The sequence below is a fragment of the Rhea pennata genome, chromosome 4 (assembly GCF_028389875.1).
Source record: "Rhea pennata isolate bPtePen1 chromosome 4, bPtePen1.pri, whole genome shotgun sequence".
Classification (NCBI taxonomy): domain Eukaryota; kingdom Metazoa; phylum Chordata; class Aves; order Rheiformes; family Rheidae; genus Rhea; species Rhea pennata.
The window spans coordinates 46,959,384-46,971,785 of record NC_084666.1 but is presented as its reverse complement, the minus strand read 5'-3'; the positions used below and the strand labels follow the sequence as shown (position 1 = coordinate 46,971,785).

Here is a 12,402-nt window from a genome sequence, read left to right as displayed (position 1 = left end):
GAGTGCATTTTTAATGTTTATTTACAGAGTTCAGTTTTTCTTTATTAGATTAATTTTGTCAAGACTATTATGGAGCTCTTCCTCAACTCATTAGTAGGAACAAATAAGTACATACAGCCCATTAACAAGGTCCAGTATTTTTAAGTGATGTTCAACTACAAGAATTGTGGGGGCTTTTCTGACAGGCATGTTAGTCATATGTTGGAACATGTATTTTAGCAACTTAGTGTTAACATTCTTCTAGTGTAAGGCAGATCTTTAAATGCTCATTTACTGGAATAGGTGCTGCTATTCGGTGCTAAAGATCTGGCTTCTAGTGCTGTAGTCTGACAGTGACTCTAAGGCCTAGATTTTGAGACCTACATTTGCTTTGCTGAGGGGAAAGAAAAAGGGGGGGGGGGAGGGAGTCCCTTCCTCTTCTGTCTGCCTTTCCCCACATTGCCTTCCCTGTGCTTACAAAAGTGTTTTTGCAGCTGTGCAGAGAATCAGATCAGGGAACGGATCCAGGTTAAAGCAAATGTGTTGTTGTCAGATTAGTTCTCATCTAGATCTGTTCCTTGATCCAGCTGGCTGCAAAACTGTGTTTTGCCAACACAAGTCTAAGGTGAAACCTAGTGTGGAAGTAGGAATCAGTGGCTGGATGTGGAAGTGGGCGAGGCTAAGACTTTTTAATAGGGTAACTGAGTAGCTTTGAAGTGAGCTTTTAGTGAATATTTGGAGTCCTTTCTTTAGCTTCAATTGCTGCTTTTTTTGCAGTGCATATCAGGTGATGTGAGATGTTACTACTTCTCCCTTCTCATCTCTTAGCTGGCTGCTGCTTCATAGTAGAGCTGGGGTTCACTGAGTAATCGGCTTCTGAAGGAGGATGACAGAAGAAGAAATATCTTGAACCTCTGCAACAAGTTTGCTTGGTGATAGATTTTTTTCATAAAATGAAGTAGTCGACAAAAACAAAACAAGCCAGTCCAAATCATCTGACTGTATGCTTTCTTTTCTTGAAAGCATGTGCATATGTTATGGCCGAGTGAATTTATAACATTCACAGAAGACATCTGAGAAGTTCACGGAACTTTCATTTTAAAAGTTGCCCTAATGAAATGACAAATTTGGTTGCAAATTGATGAACTGAAGTTAGGAGGGAGGTTTGATTGCCCATGCTATGTATTAGTTCCTATAAGCAATATGAATAAAACTCTTAGTATTTTTAACATATGCTAAAATAGTGAGTGTACATCTGTATAAAATTCATATCATGAATTGTCTGAAATATTGCTGATTGATTGAAAGGATCTACTTGAAAAGAGCCATAGTGCTATATTTTTTGCACTCTAAATTTTTAAAAACTAGCCTTTTGTGTTGCAGTGATGTTTTTACTTGAATGACCCAGTACAACTTTGGGGATGAGAATACATATTTATATATAATTATGTTTATATACATATTAATATGCATTCACCTACAAAGTGAGAATAAGGCGTCTTTCATGACTGAGAAAAGCTGAGCTATGTTGAATAAACGTATTTAGCTACATTTTTCATCTCCTAAATGTTAAAATGTCAGTACAGGATGATTTTTGTAGTCTGTTATTGTAAAAACATTTTTCCAAGTTACGGTGTGCACTCTAGACTCCTTTATAGCTGTACTCACTTCTTATGGTGATTTTTGTCTTGGAGAGTCTTCTTATGGAAGAACCTGTCATTTTTCAGTTTTAACTGGGAGGAGGGAGGAAATCTGTTTTTTGGATAGGTGTTAAATTAGCCTGAATTATTAGAGGAGAAAACACAGTAGTACCAGTTTTCAAATTGTCAAAGCAACTTAGGTTAAAAGTGAGTCACTGAAGAGAGCTTATCACTTCAACAGGATACTAAGGTCTGTAAAGTTGTAATTTTATAGGGAAAACTTAATTCATGAAATGAGTATCCAGTAAAAAAATTATTGTGTACTCATAAAAACAAATAGGAGCTTTTAGTGCTAAAACGTCTTTATATACAACTGTGTATAGGTGTGTACAGACATCCCTGTGCTACACATGTAACACCTGTGTGCTACACATGTAACACCTGTGTATGTATTTGAAGTTCCCGGTTGGTTATAATATGAGATTCTGATCTCATTGAAAAGTCTCATACTCTAAGACAAATGTTTCTGAAATTAATCATGTGACACTTTTTTGAAAAATCTGTACTGTTCTTGCGTAGTTTTATTTCTGTTCTGTGCTTGAATTGAATTCCTATAAAATTATTTGGAAGCTGGTTGTGAGACCCACGTTGTACCACTGACTTCAGAATGAGTCCACATGGATGTGCAATATGTTGATAGCATGCTAGTTTTAAACTTGGAGAGAGGACACTATGCTTTGTCAACCTAAAAGAAAAAGGAAACATTGTGGTATGATTTACACGTTGCATTTCTTTTTGAGTTTATCTAATAGTTTTCTGCAACTAGGGAACTTGATTTTTTTCTCAAAAGTATTCTTTATTTTAAAAAGCATATTATTGTACTTTGTGTCATATGCTGTTGATGAGACACACATGTCTAATGTGGGTTCTTCCTCAGCTGTATAGTGTTTATCATTCAACAAAAGTTAATTAGGCAGGCTGTAAATACACTTTTAAAGACTTTCTTTTTTTCATTTGAGATCTTAAATGATGGCAAGTACATCTGTATTGAGCTGCATGCATTTCAGAAAAGCATGTTACCTAAACGACCTATTAAAACAAGGATAGTCAACTGGCAAGCATAGGCCAGACCAGGTCAGGGGACAGTTTTGCTCTGTCGCATGCCAAGAATAGACTGCTGCCTGCCTGCTGCACTGACCACGGTGGTGTGCCTCGAGCAGAGGAAGTTTGGAGTCTAAAGCTGCTGCCTGGCACTTCCTCCCTGTGGGCCCAGGCGGCTGCTCCCTTCTCTCCTGTGCTGGTTAACTGGTACCAGGTTCAGGATCATCTGATCTGGAAGCTGGCATAGGGCCGCTGAACAGTGTTTCACACTACTCTGCACGAATGTTATAACCAAGATACTGACCAGGTTCTGTAAAGAATCCTGCATTATGGGAGATGGGCTAGAAACACTGCTGGGAAAAGAACCTCTGTTTCATTTGACTTGAGTAGGTGAGAGCTAGAAAATAGCAGCTCTCTGCAGGGGGCAAATAAATGAACTATATACTTTGATAATGCATTTATTGTGTATACTGTCTCAGGGAAGTTGATTTGACCTGTTAGTATGTATATTAAACAGAGGTTTGGCATCTAATTTCAAGGAATTGTTCTACTTCTGTAATAGAGTATCTGATGATAATATGCTGTTCAGTGAATTTACCTGGTCAGTGCTTACTGAGTTGGTACTGACCCTTAAGTATATTTTATAAAATGATTCGTAATTTTTAATGTTACAGAATTTTATATTTGCCTGAAGTTTCTAAACAGTTGTAATTCTATATGAAGTCTGAGCATCTCAAATGAATAAAGTTCAGAGTTTTGTTGTGATTGACCTGCCAAGCTATTAACATCTGCCTCTTCATCTTAACTGATCTCTGTCCTTGCCTGCAGGTTAAGGTGTTGCACAATCAGCTCGTTCTGTTCCACAATGCTATCGCAGCATACTTTGCTGGGAATCAAAAGCAGCTCGAACAGACACTTAAACAGTTCCACATCAAATTGAAAACTCCTGGAGTAGATGCTCCATCCTGGCTTGAAGAACAGTAATCAGATCGGAGAAGAGGACCCAATGTTATCAGAAAAATCTGTAAATCTAATAAGAATTAAGGTTTGGGGTTGAAGGACTGTTGTAGTGATTCTTGCACAGACAGCTTTAATTTTTTCCCCCCTTTTATAATACTGTAAAACTGAATTTCTTGGGAAAGTGGGTGACTTCAAGGTAACCAAACATAATTTGTGTCATTTCAAGTGTAGAGCACTCCTTTTTGTATGTGAAGGTTGGTGGTTATTTCTGTAGTTGGGATGGGGAGGGTGGGAGGGGAAAGAAAACTATTATAAATTTGCACTGACAAATGATGTTTGTGATTTCTGGTCATTATGGTGGCTAGTCAGAATATTTCCAAATGGAGGTTTACATGATTTGTACCAACATCTGATATTTTGTATATGAATATAGAAAACATCTTTAAGTGTCATGTGACTTTTTAAAAGGAAAGAGTTAAAAGAATATTTTGCAGATTAATAATATAAGGCCTGTGTGCAGTATTTGCATAAAGGCAACAGCTGTAGCAGATGGCTCATTGGTTAGTGGAATTGCAGCAAATGCCTTTTAAAAAGGTTTACCTTTCCATCATAGGTTTAACAAAAAAGAAAAAGAAAACACTAAAGCAAGAATTACTGTCAGTCTGAGGCTTCTAAGCACACATTTTAGCTTTGCACCAAGCGGTTTGCTGAGTGAGGCCAACTATATGATTTACTAATTTCATTTTAAACTTTACTTTCTCTATAAAACAAATACCGTACTAGCCTTAAATCACAAGTATGTGCCTTTTTATAAGATAATGTTTTCAACCAATGTACATAATCCAAGAACTCTTTCAACATAATGCTTTGTCAGTTCCCAGCAAGGGAAAGGAGACTGTATATGCTATGTTTCTTTGTACATGTAGAGCAAATTAAAGCTTTAGTTAACCTTCATGGACAGATACAATTTTGAGAGAGGAAATAGGGCCAGTATGATTTTTCTTTTAATTGAAAAGCATACTTCAATGACAGGGGTAACATGGAGGATATTTTTTTTTAATTTCTCCATCAACAGTGTAGTCTTTATTAAATGTAAAGTTCTATATGTCAATTTTATCATAGACATTTTAAATTCAATATATTGGAGTCCTCATTTGCACATGTTAAATTGCTTTGTGTTTTGTTAAGTAAAATGAAATACTTCAAATATGTTATTTACAACTGTGTGGATTGTATGATTTATGTACTGTATGTTCAAATGCCTTTCAGCTGACATTCTTAAAGTTTCCAGTGCTTAACACAACTTTAATGTAACTGTAAATCAAACATTTTTAATCATTCCTCATTAAATTCATGGTCTGACAGAGCCTTCCTTATTTTTTTTCTTGTTCTGTCAGAATATCTTGTAATAGTTCATTTACATTCCCCGGAATGTACGTCCTTTGTGAATTTTGTATTCATATTAAAGGTGTTTGCTGCAGTCAAGCTTCCTTGACTTTTGACGGTTAAGAGCAGAACTCAGCCTCTGCAGTGAAAGCTCAGTCCTGTTTCTCCAGGTTCCCACCCCAGCCCCAAAACTGCTGGCAAAGCAACACTGGGTTATAAATATGATGCTATTCTTCTATCCCAGGGGGATTTAATAGAGTAGCTGAAGTCAAATTGAAATGCATAGTGAAACAAGTCTTTCAATAGAGGTACATTCTTCACTTAAACTTCTAAAGGTAATTTCATTGTATTTACAACTTTGCAGAGTCCGTGGCTTCCACTGTGTCTGAATGTTGTCGTGTGTATGAATGATGGTACAAGTAAGAGGCTAGCTGTGTAACTGTACAGTTGACCTGGATGGTGCAGAGATGAGCAGCATCACAGCAGGGATAAGGAATGCAAACCTGCTGGCTGCAACTGAAATTCAACTTTCAGAACACCATGGCAAAAAGCTGCGTAGGGAACATGGACTCTTGGCTTCTGTCTGCGTTCATGGTCCCTGTTCTGCCAAGGGTATTACAGCACAGAAAGAAATGATCTGTTAGAAGGGGGACGAACAAACTCGAATCTGAAATTCCCTTCTGCAGGGATGACCTGTGTTGTGGCACTGTGTAACCCTCAAACTTCTGCAATGACTTGAAACCACTAATACGCGCTCCAATGAAGAGGAGGTTGGACAAAAGAGGTAACTGGCTGGGATCTCTCTCTCTGTGGCTGGTATGTAGTTTTTAATATCGGTGAGAAGGAAGAATTACTTCTGTTTTGGTCAATGAACCAGTTGTTCCAAGTGACTGTTTCAGTGAGGGTTCTGTGCTCAGTTGTCAGTAGGATATTAAATTGACTTCCTTGTTTAGTCTCCTGTTCAAGTCTATGTGCTTATGAAACTATTTAAACTCGTGTTTGATAATCAAACCTAACTCTTTAAAATCTAACAAATTTTAGAAATTTCTGCTTCCGGAGATAAGAACATGTTTCCACAGCTTCCAATTGGAAGTAACTATGGTTGTCAGATTTCCCTACACTAAGGAAAATAAACTGCACATCTGTCCAAAGATTATAATGCTGTTATTTATCTAAATAGACAGTTGCTTCACTTTTTAATGAGAAGATCCTGCATGTCTATCTCCTAGAGTCTTATCTGAAAGATTTCATCTCTATTGCAGGTTGTAGTGTTAGTGCTTCTAGTGCTGTGTGAGCCTTCTCAGGAAGAGAAGTTAAAAGCATTAATACCATTTCAGATATGCCATTTGTAGCTGCTCTGTTGAGGCCCAGGGAGCTGTTCATCTTCGGTGACTATATTGTAAGTTATTAGCACTCCTGGTTTGTTTGAAACTTGTAGCTCCTGTTGTTTTGTTCATGTGAATTCTGCAGAAGGCTCTTCTACTCAAATGTATGAGAAAAATGCTATTTGGCGTATTTCATACTTTGTCAAGCCCTCATCCACAGCTATATATATATATATTTTTTTTGTTCTCTAGTATCCTCTTTCACGCTTGATGAGGAGACTGTGCTAGTCACTTTTTTCATTAGCTGTTAATATTTTCATATTCTGTGATTTCCCTCCCCCCCTGCATTTAGAGTAAATTTTTATCAGATTTTGTATTTGTATCTGGCCAAATTGATTTTTCTTTTTTAAATAAGAAAAGATACATGAAAGGGTGGACTGTTGCTTTGTTTATACATCTTTGTGTTCTTCTCATGTTACTTGTCATTGTTTTTAGTTCTTTAGTATCTTTGATTTCTTTCAGGTAATTTGGGGGTTAAAACTAGTGATGCATACAAAGCATATTTTTTTTTTTTTGTGCCTTTGACAGCAGTCTTGTTGATTGCACCTATTTTCTGCAAAGTACTTTCTCTTGTGTCAGTGTTACAGGAACCAACTGGTCAGGTACGTGGAGTGCATTTATTTATTTTCTTGTCATCATGACAATAGTTTGAAGTGAATTAAGGAAGTACTGAACCCTATTCAGTAGAAACTAGATGGCCTGTGCTTGCCTTGGAGAAGCATGGCATAAATTGAGAGAAGCGATGTAAAGGAAATCTGATGCATCGCTCCTTCAGCATGTCTGTATACTGAAATCCAGAGAAGCGTATGGACATGCCATGCAGAGCAGAGCCTTGAACATAAAAGCTCAGTCTGTGGTTTGGAAATCTTTTGTTTCCCATGACTCACGGTAGTGGCACAAAAGCATTTTACACTCTTAGGTGTCTTTCAAAAATTCTCTTTCCTTTTTAAGAAGGGGGCAGGAACAGCAGCAATTCTGTACTGTCTGCTGTTGGTAACGTATTTCTGTTAAATACTTATGCTGTATAGCCACTCAACAAAAGGCATGGTCAACTTTTTTTAATCACTGTGTGTGAAAAAAACTTCACTTTCTGATCAAATGCATGCTATCTGATCTCTTTATGAGAACCTTTTTTAAAGGTTATTGGAGGAATGGAAATACTGATCTTCCAGAAGCAGAAATGGAGGTCAGAAGTACCTTTCCAGAGTTCCTTTGCCTCATTGCTTGGTAGAACTTCCCTGGGTAGCAGCGTGGTTGTATAACACTCCTTAACTGAAGTGCTGACATTAGGTATAGAACAATCAACCTCAAATAAGTTTTTAGTTTTAGTTTTGCCCTGTTGTTACTATTTATGCCAGCATAAGTGCATTGGTTCAATCAGGAACAGCTTAAATATCAGCAATATGTGTTCCTTGTAAATGGTACTTAGTGGTATGTCCTGCTGGGATAATTAGTGTGGGTTTGTGTGTGTGTATGCGCGCGCGTGCACACACACACACACACACCTTGCCAATTTTTAAAGCACACTGAAGGCTGTGAATTCAAGCATTTCGGAGTTAAATAATGCTAAATACTAGTGTTGCCTGTTCACTCTTGACTTGCTTTTCTTACCTGTGCGTGCCTCACGGTTACCACTATATGATAGTGGTAACTGACTGCAGGGTTTTGTTTCAAGAGGTTAACCACTATAGTATTTAATTTTGAAATCAAATGGCACTTGGTTTTAATGTTTCTAAAGTGTAGCAATTAACTTTCTTTCCTGCCTTTGTCCAAACAGTGTAGAAATAAGGGCTAATAATTAAGATAACTACACCTTTTGTTCAGATATATTTTTTATGAAGTATAAATTGCTTTGTTCCAAGTAGAGAAATTCAGCTGAGTTTCTCTGATCAATTTGGTCGTGAAGCTGATGTTCAACTTAAAACGTTAGGAGTCCTTTATATTCTCAAAAAAGCAAAGTTTACAGAAGACCTTTTCTCCCTTAATAAGGAAAAAAGATAATACATTAAAATAAATAGTTGTTCTGAAAACTGTCTTGAGTGTTCCATTAACTAGAAATCTTAAAATATTGACAGATACTATTTTCCTAGTCTACCAGCACATCTAAATGCAGTCTGTTCTAGGGAGGTGCATTTGTTGCCTATTATAGGTGGGGCTGCTAGATCTACCTATTATTAAAGTTGCTTAATACTTCCTACTGTAAAGACCTGTTTTCAGTTGCTTGCAACTCTGACGAATTTGAATCATGTGGGCAAAAATCTTTGCTTGCTGGGTGTTTCAGATTTTTTTTTAGGTAAAAATCAGCCAAAATTGTTCTCCTTTCTGAAAGGGAATGTAGGGTGAAAAATGCAGTAGTACATGTATGTTATATACATTTCTAACTCGGGAGAGTTTTTTCTTGGATAAGGTCTAGTACCTTTGTGCCTGGGGTGTGGTTGTGTCTGTATCAGAAGCCCATTTGCTGCGGGGACTGGGCTCAAATCTGGCCGAATGGGTGAGATGGAAAAGCTGCAGGTTGACTACAGTCGATAGACCTTAGTAGCTAAGCTTTTGGATAAGCCTTTCTGGGTAGCTAAATCCAGAGCTGGTATTCCGCTGACATCCACACCACTTCCTAATTGCTGTCCAACCATATAGTTGTCTAAAATCCGAGGATGCGTTGTGGACACAGAATCCTAAGTGTATTGACAGTATCCACCAGTCTGCGTTCCCTGTATGCTTCTGCCGTGGCGACTTTTCCGAACGGCAGTCTTAGGAGCATCTCACTCCGCAGCTATGGAGCTCCAGCAACGGCACAATGCCAATTTGAGGTGTAAAATGGAGTTTAGGTCGTTATACCTCATAACCTCACAGCTAGAGCACCCAGCAAGGATGCTGGACCCTTGGGACTGAAGCCCTTTTCTGCTGGAGGTGACTTGAATCCGGAAACCTAAAGGTTGAGGCATTCAGCTTACAATTTGCAGCCTGCTGGAGGGTCCCTGCACTATTTCTAAGCACTCTGCAAAACTTCACGAAGGAGACAAGCAAACCTGGAAGCTTAAATTTATTGCAAGTAAGTCCAGTTTAAAATACCTTGCATTCCCAAACCAGAAATGTTGGGAAATGTTGCGGTAGGGTATGAGAATCTGTGCGTTTCACCAGGGTTTTGTAACGCTGACGTACAAAAGCTCATCTGTGGAAGCTTGGAATATTTAATCTCACTTTATGATGGTCTGGCAAAATTTGAATCTAATTCCACTCTGTTTCACAATTACAAATAATACTTGCAATAACTATTCCTAACTAATATATATGCTAACTACTGTTGTGTAGGAAGTAAATTAGGTGCCTGGTACACTACCCTGATTTTTAAATTGGAATGAATGCATCTACAGCCTAACCCAGGTTTAACTTTGAACAAAACCTTTTTTGAGCAAATATTTGCTATTGATTTAGGAGTTGCGGAAGTCTTGTCTTACTGCATCTTTTGCATCCTCAGATACCATCTTGTGTTTTAGAATCTACTCTTGTATTTCTGCCACAGACAAGACGTTGAAGAAGTGGGTAAAAACTATGCTAGAGGTCGTAAGCAGTACTTTTTAAGGGAAAAGCAATGCAATCTGCCGAAACTGTTCTGGGAAGGTTCTGAAAAAAAAATGGGGTGAGGAAAAAGTTGGGAGCTTAGCCTCACATCCAGACCAGCTCAGTGGTCCTCTGCTGCCCTGTTTTTTTTTTTGTGGGTTGTGTGCTTTTCTTAATGCAATGGCACTATGCAAGTCTCTTAGCTTGTACTTTCAGTCTTTTATAGTGAAAGCTGTGCTTATGGCTGGCAGCAGTGAAAACAAGTCGTCTCGGTGCCCGCACTTGCGGCTGCAGCCCCGGCTGCCCCCGTCCCTGCCGAGGTGCAGGATGCGCGCGATGCTGTATGTGCATTGCCGCTCCGTGCAGCTGAACTGCCTTCACTTGATTTAATTTAGAGGTTACGCGGCCACGTATTTGCTCAGCGCCGTGCGCCGCGGCTGGTGCCCCGTGTATCGACCCGGGGGCGGGGCCTGCCGCCGGAGGGGCGGGGCCTGCCGCCGGCGGACGGGAGGGGGCGTGGCCTTACGGGGGCGGGGTCGCTGTCACCTGGCGCGCCCCGCCCACGCCTGCGCGCTGCCCCGCCCCCCGCGCGCTGCGGGCGGCGCGGCCGCGGCACCGCGGGGAGAGGCGGGCGGCGGCGGCACCGGGCCGCCTTCCTCGCCTTCCTCCTCTTCTTCGGGGCGCCCCCGGCGCGGAGGTGAGCGGCGGTCGGTGGCGGGGTCGAGGTCGAGCCGGCGCGGTTCTTCCCCGCGGTGGTGGCGACAAAGCGCGGCGGGCGAGCCGGGAGCGGCGTCGCCGCCGTCCCGTTGTGGCGGCGCCCCGGGCCCGGCCCGGCCCGGCCCGGCCCCGCTGCGGGTGGTCACAACGGGCCGCCCCCCGCACGCCTGGGCGAGCAGCAGCGGCTGCCGCCCCTTCCCGCGACGGCGAGCCCGTGTCGGCGCGGCGGGGGCGGGAGGGGAAGGGCCCGTCCCCGGCGGTGCGCGGCGCGGCGCTGCGCTGCGCTCTCCCCTCGCCGTGCGGGGCGCTCCCGCCGGCCGTTGGGCGCGGCGCGGCCGTTGGGGCCGGCGGCCGTTGGGGCTGGCGGCCGTTGGGGCCGGCGCGCGGCGTGGGGGGGGGCGCTCGCGCCGGGCTTGGCGCGGCCGGGAGGGGCCGGCGAGGCGGCGGGAGGAGGTGAAGGGCGGAGGGGGGAGGTCGGCGCTCGTCGCCTCGGGGCGGCCCTCGGGCACCGGCACCTGCGGTCTCCCCGCGCTGCGCTTGGAGGCGAGTTGCTGAGCGCCCGACCGGCTCCTTCGGGCCGTGGGTGGTCCCGGCGGGAGCCCCTGCCCGCTGCCTCGTCCCCCCGCGGGGGGTTTCCCTCCGCGCCCCGCGAGGCTCTTGTTAGGGTGCGTTAGGCGGTTAAGTTGCTGCCGTAGCGTGAGCTGTTTCTTCTGCGTAACCCGCGCGCCTTGGCAAGACCAGCAGCTGGTTATGCGAGGCAGCGTTTGCAGTTCCTTTTATCCGTGGTTAGCAACTCGCAGCTCCGTGTACTTCTTGGTACAGCTATTGCTGGGACCCAGACATCCAAGTGCTGCCGTTGGGCTTTGCTGTCAAAATCAGCGTTGCTCTCGTGAGAATTTAGAGGATGCCTGATAGAAAAAGGCATGAGTTAAAGGGAATAAAATCTTGCAGGATGAATTACAAACTGCCCTTCAGCACAACATACGTTTCACCTGCTAATTTGCATATGCAAGTTTAATTTATGTCTGTCTCAGTGGCAACTGCCTTTTTTGCAAGAAACAAATTGCTTTAGAGTGTTTGTCTTCTGACCTGGGGAGAAAGTTGTTTCCGCCCTGTAACTTGTAAATACATTTACAAGTTATATTAAGATTGCTAAAACAACACATGAGATAAAGAAATAAAATACTTCTTTTATGCTAAATGCAGACACAATTAAAACATGCACTAAAGATGTTGCTTTAGAGCTCTTTTGCTTCTCAAATTGCTTCGGATAACAAACACGCAATAACGAGATGTCATTGAGTCATCTTAAATGTTTGTTCTTAGGTCTCTTTCTTCCTTTGAACGCTTTGAAAATTGCAGAGAGGAACCTTGGGAGTTAAAACTGAGCTTGGGTTTTATTGCAGCCCGCATCCCGGTGCCGATATCTTGGTAGTCTGTGGTTAGCAGGTGGGGTGGCAGTGGTGCTCCTCACCTCCTCACTATACTTCCTGCTGGAAGACACCTGCTGATAGCAGCAGGCTGCCCAGAGTCGGCCCCTGGCTGCCAGCTTCTCGCGTCTCCCACCCGCAGTGATGGCGGGGACTCTGGTGCATCTTCAAGCTGCTCCTCTGACAGACAGGAGAGAGAGGCAATTTTGACCAGTCTCCAGGTATCCTGAGATTTGAGAACGT

General features: G+C 42.4%; 1 protein-coding gene across 5 annotated transcripts in view; it reads left to right on the top strand.

Annotated features, from left to right (window-relative positions):
• The window catches only part of ARFIP1 (ADP ribosylation factor interacting protein 1), a 45,016-nt gene extending 41,062 nt beyond the window's left edge, over positions 1 to 3,954 (top strand). For all 5 annotated transcript variants that reach the window (XM_062573859.1, XM_062573856.1, XM_062573860.1 and 2 more), the window contains one exon: positions 3,549 to 3,954. In XM_062573859.1, the coding sequence (XP_062429843.1) occupies positions 3,549 to 3,704 (156 nt within the window). In that variant the 3' untranslated portion in view covers positions 3,705 to 3,954. The remainder of the gene's footprint in view (positions 1 to 3,548) is intronic.
• Positions 3,955 to 12,402: the final 8,448 nt, after the last annotated feature.